The 7,576-nt window shown below is 37.2% G+C and overlaps 2 protein-coding genes across 2 annotated transcripts; one reads left to right on the top strand and one right to left on the bottom strand.

Annotated features, from left to right (window-relative positions):
- The first annotated feature begins 358 nt into the window (after positions 1 to 358).
- On the top strand, positions 359 to 1,038 carry LOC111811930 (probable BOI-related E3 ubiquitin-protein ligase 2). Its single transcript, XM_023699002.1, has one exon. The coding sequence runs from the start codon at positions 372 to 374 to the stop codon at positions 840 to 842; it is 471 nt and encodes a 156-aa protein (XP_023554770.1). The 5' UTR covers positions 359 to 371; the 3' UTR covers positions 843 to 1,038.
- A 3,335-nt stretch (positions 1,039 to 4,373) lies between these two features.
- Positions 4,374 to 7,576, bottom strand: LOC111811217. The gene is made up of 2 exons (XM_023697971.1): positions 7,174 to 7,576; positions 4,374 to 6,005 (listed from the first exon to the last, which is right to left on the bottom strand). Exons 1-2 carry the CDS (start codon positions 7,465 to 7,467, stop codon positions 5,157 to 5,159), a joined length of 1,143 nt encoding a protein of 380 aa, XP_023553739.1. The 5' UTR covers positions 7,468 to 7,576; the 3' UTR covers positions 4,374 to 5,156.

Genomic DNA, 7,576 nt, shown 5'->3' on the forward strand with positions numbered 1-7,576 from the left:
ACGGATGCCGTCTCTCCGTTTTGCTACCAGAAACCGCCGACTGAGTTCTTCTCTGGTGGTGGTGGCGGTAATGGTGGTGGTGACGATGGCTCTGTTTTTAGCTTTGCGAAGAATCCCAACAGAACGGCGGTTGCAGCGGCGGGGTTTTCTCAATGTGTGAGTGCTCATGTTGAGAAACAGAGACAAGAGATCGATTATTACATCAGAGTTCAGGTTTGAATCAAACCCATTACAGAATTTATGAGAATGCTCTGTTTTTTTTTTCATCACGATTTTGATTTTCCTCTGTTTTTTTTTTTTTTTTTTTTTTTTTTTTTTTTTTTTTTTTTTTTTTTTTTTTTTTTTTTTTTTNGCAACAAATTACATCATTAATGAAGAAAATCGAAATGAAAGCAGCAATTTTGTTAAGGCAAAAAGAAGAAGAAATTGCTAAAGCTGCTAAGAAAACAATGGAGCTCGAAATTTTCCTGAGAAAATTAGAAACAGAAAATCAACTATGGCAGAAAATCGCTCAAGAAAACGAAGCAATGGCCATGTCTCTCAACAACACATTAGATCAAATGAGAGAAAAAGCTTCTAATTCCATGGAAGATGCAGAATCCTGCTGCGACATGAACTCCGCCGCCGCCGTGGAGGAAGAAATCCGACCAGGGTGCTCTGTTTTGGAACAGGGGAGAATGAAGAACAGGATGATTTGCAGAGAGTGTAATCATCGGAATTCGACAGTGATTCTGTTGCCTTGTCGGCATCTGTGTTGTTGTAAGGATTGTGAAACGGTCGTGGATTCTTGTCCGGTTTGCAGAACGGGGAAGAAAGCGAGCATAGAGGCGATGATTTTCTGAGAAAAACCCAGAAATTTTCTTTCCCGGGAAAAGGCGAGAAAATCAGATAGGAAAATGTCAATAGAAGAAGGCACTGTTCTTCAACGTTTCTTCTTTTTTTTTTTTTTTTTTTTTCTGTTTCATCTGATTTTGGATTGGAAAATTGTACTTTGAAATTCTACCAAAATGAAGTGGACAGATTATTACAAGACAGAGTATCTTTTTTCTTTTCCAAATTCTTTGATTTTTTATTTAATTTTTTGAATAAAGGTTATTTATTTATTTAATTTATTTTAATTTGATGAACAAAATTCTTGGGTTTTGAAGATTTAATTGATTATGTTATGGTAATTTTTAGTGACCCATTTTGGGCTTTGTTTGTCGTTTCAGAGCTTTGTTTGGTTCCATTTGTTCATATAAATTGGGATAGTCTTTTATTTTCCTATTAATTAATTTATTGATTTATGTCTTTTTTTTTTTTGTACTTTTTTTATTTATTTAAAATTATTTGATAAGCCTTTTTTTTAATCAGTTCTTGTTGACTTTGACCCATTTATATTTGTTGGATGTTTGAATAATTTTATTTTGCAATAAAAAAGTGTTTTGTTTCGAATCATTGTGAATGGTCTTAATTTTATAAATTACGAAGTAGTTTTGAGTCTCGTTAATCCCTCCATTTCTTGGCTGCAGGGGCTGTGTCAGCCATTTCGAGGAGACTCTTACCAATGGCTCAGCCATTTTCAGGGTGGGGAGACTCTTTAACAGAAAAGATAACTCTTCTCGAGGCCCCTGCTGATGTCTCTAGACTTCCTGACGTTATCGTCCCGCCACGTTCCAGTTCAAATTTTTTTAACCCGATTCTCTTTTGGAGCTCGCGCTATTGCACTATCAGACACATAAACGAAACACTAGTGTGGTGCTCTTTCAGTAGCTTACCCTACTTACGGCTCAACCATTTCCAGGATGGGGAGACTCTTAAACAGAAAAGATAACTCTTTTCAAGACCCCCACCGACGTCTCTAGACTCCCTAATGTTACCGTCAGCAGCCACGTCCTAATTCAAAAATTTTAACACGATTCTCTTTCGAAGTTCGTGCTATTGCACTATCAGACGCATAAACGAAACACTAATGAATGATGAGTTCGCTATAGCACTATCACGCATAAACGAAGCACTAATGAATAACGATCATATTGAAGTTGAAGATTACCCATAATTTTTGAATGAAATGTTAAAATAATTAAAATTATTTTGGAGGTTTAGTGATAAATGTGCACAAATTAATGATGATCCAACCAAACACATGCCCATATTTGGTCAGTTGAATCATCATTTAAACATGAACCCTTTGGGATTTAATTTAATTTAATTTAATTAATTACACAATTTAACCAAACAATGTCTTAATTATATGAATCTCTAATATTTAATTCTATTTATTTTATTTCTGAATTAAAATAAAATAAATATATACGTTGGAAAATAGCGTTTTTGAGTTTAGGGCCGGATATTACTCCGATATGTCGTCCAAGAATTCTGGTGCTACGCATACACCATGCACCTTAAATATATCACACGTGGCGGTAATGGATTGGTTTACAACAGTATGCGGTTCTGATTTCAATTTTTAAATTAAAAAATTCCCGTGATGTATTGTCCGTTTCACTCTCCCAGAATCGTGGGAGATTACCACACAATTTCTTTTTCTTTTTTCTTTTTATTCACTAAAATTAAAAAAAAGTGATTTTATATGTTTTTTTATTTGAAAAAAGAGACCGCGTTCACACTTGTCACAATCACACAGCGAATTTGCGATTGTATGACACTCACTTTACAACGACAAGTGAACTAAGCCAATTCGTTTTTGTGTCGCCTACGGCCAAACGACGTATGCTCGAGCTTCTGGCCTCGGTTTTAAGAGAAGGTTTTAGAAAACGAGGGCAAAGTGATCTAAGCGAATTCGTTCTTGCGTCGCCTACGGCCAAGCGACGTATGCTCGAGCCTCTGGTTTCGATTTTAAGAGAAGGTTTTAGAAAACAAGGGTAGAGAGAGATTTTCGAAAGAGACGTTATATAAGCAAGCAAGAGAGAAATAACAACGGCTCACAGTATATAACCTTGGGTAGGGAGACGGTATGATTAAGACATACTTCAAATTCTCGTAACTTAGATTAAAAAATTGGAGGTACAAAATTTAAAACGATCGTTTTAACAGTATATAGACTAAAATTCAAAGTAAAGAAACGTCGAGAGATTCAAGGACTCTCGAGTGCCGGGTCCCGCTCAAGGAAATGAAAGTGGAGGGCATGGGCATGAAGGAGAAAAGAGGAATATTGGAGGACATTGCTTCCACATTTCAAGTTTGGGGTTCTAATTGTTGCACACATCAATATGGGGGTGGACCTACCATGCATACACCCATCCCTATCTTTGGATTTCCTAAATTTCACTTTTTCTTTATTCTTTTTGTTTTTCAACACGTATGTGGTGGGTGGAATATAAATGTGGACGATGCTCGATGGTTTGGATATCATATTCGGGAGAAGATTTGATTTGGATGAGAATAAGTTCCTTCGTAGGTTTAGAAAGTCGATGACTAAATAGCTATTTGAGAGAAGACATTCGTACGTCGAATATAGTTTCACATCAAAAAAAGGAAATAGTATACCAAAAAACAAAAATCCGTGTAATACTACCTTGATATTAGATAAGATGATACTAAATTATCCTTGAATTAGGACAAAAATTGTGACCTGCAGCGGTATTCCAAAAACTTAAAACACCCTAGTGGTCTTAAAATTACCAGGAACTCAAAACACCCCGATGGTCTTGGAATTACCAAGAACTCAAAACACACCCTGATGGTCTTGGAATTACCAGGAACTCAAAACACCCTGATGGTCTTAGAAGTACCAGGAACTCAAAACACCCTAATGGTCTTAGAATTACCAGGAACTCAAAACACCCCGACGGTCTTACGAGTTACCATAAACTTAAAACACCCTAATGATCTTATGAGTCATCGCTACATCATTTCCGGACCTAATTTGTATTCAAATGGTAAGGAAGAATAATTGTATACATGAATAAAAGGTGAAATGGAATATGAATAGGACACTATTCATTCCATCCTTATCTCCAAATTTAAGTAAACAAGGCATTAATTGTTTATTAATGTTTGAAAACTAAGAGATAGGAAGAACACTATGCAGTTCATCCATTAATGTGCTTGGGAAAATTCAAAGTCGTCTTTCCCCAGTCCAAACTACTTTCATTAGTCAATCTAAGTCACATCACATCAGGAATACATAAACACATTGTTCAAGATAAGATCAGATCACTCATCATTTCAACAAAAAGAAATAAACAATGAGAGGCTTGGGGAAGAAGAATGGTAGTAGTAGTTTGAAAACATTTTTTGAAAAAGAATACAAAGTACACCTGTCCATTACATGAACCTATACAGAAAATAGTGCTACTTTCTCAATCTAACCAAAAAAAAAAAAAAAAAAAAAAAAAAAAAAAAAAAAAAAAAAAAAAAAAAANAGAACCTTCTCAATCTTTAACTGTTCTTGAATGGGGGATTTGGATTTGGATTTGGATTATGGCCACAGGCAGAAGATCTAACAAAAAAATGACCCATTTTACAGATTTCAATCAAGTCTTTTTAGCCATTTTGCATAGAACCATGTCAATCTTTAACTGTTCTTGAATGGGGGATTTGGATTTGGATTTGGATTATGGCCAAAGGCAGAAGATCTAACAAGAAATGAACCCATCTCACAGATTTCAATCAAGTCTTTTTAGCCATTTGCATAGAACCATGTCAATCTTTAACTGTTCTTGAATGGGGGATTTGGATTTGGATTAAGGCCACAGGCAGAAGATCTAACAAAAAATGAACCCATCTCACAGATTTCAATCAAGTCTATTAGCCATTTTGCACAGAACTAATGTCAATCTTTAACTGTTCTTGAATGGGGGATTTGGATTTAGATTTGAATTATGGCCACAGGCAGAAGATCTAACAAAAAATGAACCCATCTCACAGATTTCAATCAAGTCTTTTAGCCATTTCGCACAGAACTATGTCAATCTTTAACTGTTCTTGAATGGGGTATTTGGGTTTGGATTTGGATTATGGCCACAGGAAGAAGATCATGGCAACCTTTTTTAAACAATTTGAGATCCGTACTACAAACAAGATCCAAAGGGGACAGTAAAGATAAATCTTGAGAGAGAATTTTTGCTACTCCTCAATACTAATAACTTTATATCTGGCGCTGAAAGGGACTAGGGGAAAGGATAATAGCGTGTGGTGGTGGGTAAAGCCGATCAGTAGAGGCTAAAACCAAGAAACTGGGTGATGATAATGGCAAGACCAAGAGCAATGGCTACAAAAGAAGCAGCCCAGGTCAGTCTTTCAGTTATTCTAGGCACTCTGTCCTTCAACGCCTCGCTAAACGAGCCTATGAAAGCAGTATAGCTTCCCATTGAAAGAACTGTTCCAACTAAAAACATAAGAAGAAAGGCAGCGCCGGCTACACGGGAAGGCAAGGCAAGGGCAGGCAAGACTATCATAAGTGCATCAGGTTGCAGACCATGGACAACTCCAGTGGCAAAAGTAGCAAAACCAATCTTTTTCTTCTTTTTCTTTCCCACAACCATTGGTTTCTCTAGTGTTTCATAGATGCCGACATCACACTCACCATTTTCTAGAGCCACACATGGTGTACGGACTTCTGAAACTTCCCTAATACCCATAACACCTATTATAAATAAAGTCATACCTACTACTATTGTGCCCCAAGTTCTGAGAATTTCAATGTGTAGCTTATCTTTTAAAAGTAGAAATAGTAAGCCAAAAATGACCTGACCTGCATCATGGCCACACCCCCAAAGTGCCCCAACTGCAGCACTTTCCATGCGATTACAGCCAATTGAAAGTGGTGCAAGAGCAGCAAGGTGGTCTGGTCCTGATAGTGTATGTAAGCAACCAGCAAAGAACCCTGTCCAAGCACTACTTAATAGTTCACTCTGGATCAGTCGTCGCCCAACTACAGCAGCTGCAGGACCTCCAGTTTTAGCTGCTGCATTTTGAAAGGATGCAAAAGCTGCTGGCGCAAAGACTGGTTGGATCAGGATCAGAACAAGAGCAGAAAGAACACAGAGTGACCTTTTCACCTATATGAAGATTAACAACGTGTGAAATTCTATTAGCTCTAAGAATAAAAAACACAATTACAGCCAAAAAGGGTCTTTGTTCTTCATCATATTTAATAAGTTAATAGCTAAATAACATGAACACTCAGTTTTCTCTGGTGTCATGTTTGTCCATTCTGCTAATCCATCAACTCGTAACAACTACAGCCAAAAGGGTCTTTGTTCTTCATCATATTTAGTAAGTTCATAGCTAAATAATATGAACACTTAAGTTTTCTCTGGTGCTATGTTTGTCCATTCTGCTAAATCCATGAACTCGTAACAGATATGTATTGGGCTTAAATGGAAATAAACCAATTTGAAAAGTGTTCGAAATCGTTCACAAATTTCATCATATTGCTTCATAAATGCCAAGGATGCTTGAACATGTGAATAGGGCAGGGTTTTTCGTGGTATCCAAAGATCAGAAAAGGATAAGGCGACAAACAATAATATAAATTCGTAACCACTGCTGCGTCTGTGTTCTGTATCTGTTTGTGAGTTTGTGACCACATGGTGAATATTTAATTTCAATGTGTACCGCTGACAATAAAAGAGGAATGCAGCATGAAACAGAAATTTCTCTGATCATATCCATCGTTCGTCATTAAGAACACTTTCAACATTTATTTCTCAATAAAGAATCTCACTCGATTGTTAAGACAACTGAAGAATAATCCGAAATTTTAGAGTAGTACAATGCAAGGGTATACATATGAAGCCGTCGCTGGTAATTGTAATTCATTAGAGACATTGCTGATTTAATATCACAAAATTTTAAATCGCAGTTATTCTTCTCAGTGATTTCATGGAATCCTGAAATAAGATCCAACTAAGCAATGCAACACAGCAGATATTTCACACGACTCGTATGATTAGGCAAAAATTCATGCAATGAAGTGAAAAAAGTACTCGAGACTTCAAGAAAAGTGACCTACAATTCGGTAATTAATCCAAACTGAATGAGTTATAAAGCAACCAATTCACAGTACACCAAACTTGACCTAAAATCAATATAAAGCGCTTCACGGTGAATAAGACGGTATATATAATCCCAACGTAATCCAATTATCTGATAATCAAATGAAAAGCAACGAAGAACCGGAAATTAACACCACAAAAAGAACAGAAAGGCATTTCAATCCAATACCTTCTCCTTTCCGGCGAAATGTTCCAGGAAATCAAGCTTAGGCGAGCCGGCAAGAGAATCGGACGGGAAAATCGAATCACTCGACAAATTCGAGGAAGAAAGGCAACAAAACGAAGACCTAGAAGGCTTCTCATTCTTACAGAAGGTCAAACCGAGCGGCTTGAGTCCATGGCGCGTCGGGAGGGGAAAATTGAGCTTCAGAGAGTCAATGCGACCAGACCAAAGAAGAGTAAGAGATGAATTGAGGTTAATCTTGAGGAAGGTCGGAGAAGGAGAATACAGAAGCCTTTCCATAGCGTCTCTTCGCCGTCGTTTGGGCCGGCGGCGGAGGAAGAAGAAGGGTCGAAGGTGACCGCAAAAGGAGGGTGGTGGTGAAGTTGGTACTTGGAAGATAGAGTCCAAG

Source organism: Cucurbita pepo, chromosome LG15 (genome assembly GCF_002806865.2).
Source record: "Cucurbita pepo subsp. pepo cultivar mu-cu-16 chromosome LG15, ASM280686v2, whole genome shotgun sequence".
Lineage (NCBI taxonomy): Eukaryota > Viridiplantae > Streptophyta > Magnoliopsida > Cucurbitales > Cucurbitaceae > Cucurbita > Cucurbita pepo.

What these genes read in the sequence shown, in the direction of transcription:
- LOC111811930 (XM_023699002.1), top strand. Translation starts at nt 372, where the DNA reads ATGAAGAAAATCGAAATGAAAGCAGCAATTTTGTTAAGGCAAAAAGAA.
- LOC111811217 (XM_023697971.1), bottom strand. Translation starts at nt 7,467, where the DNA reads ATGGAAAGGCTTCTGTATTCTCCTTCTCCGACCTTCCTCAAGATTAAC. An exon ending in ATTTCGCCGGAAAGGAGAAG is followed by an intron (nt 6,006 to 7,173) that starts GTATTGGATTGA and finishes ATCTTCATATAG; the next exon opens with GTGAAAAGGTCACTCTGTGT.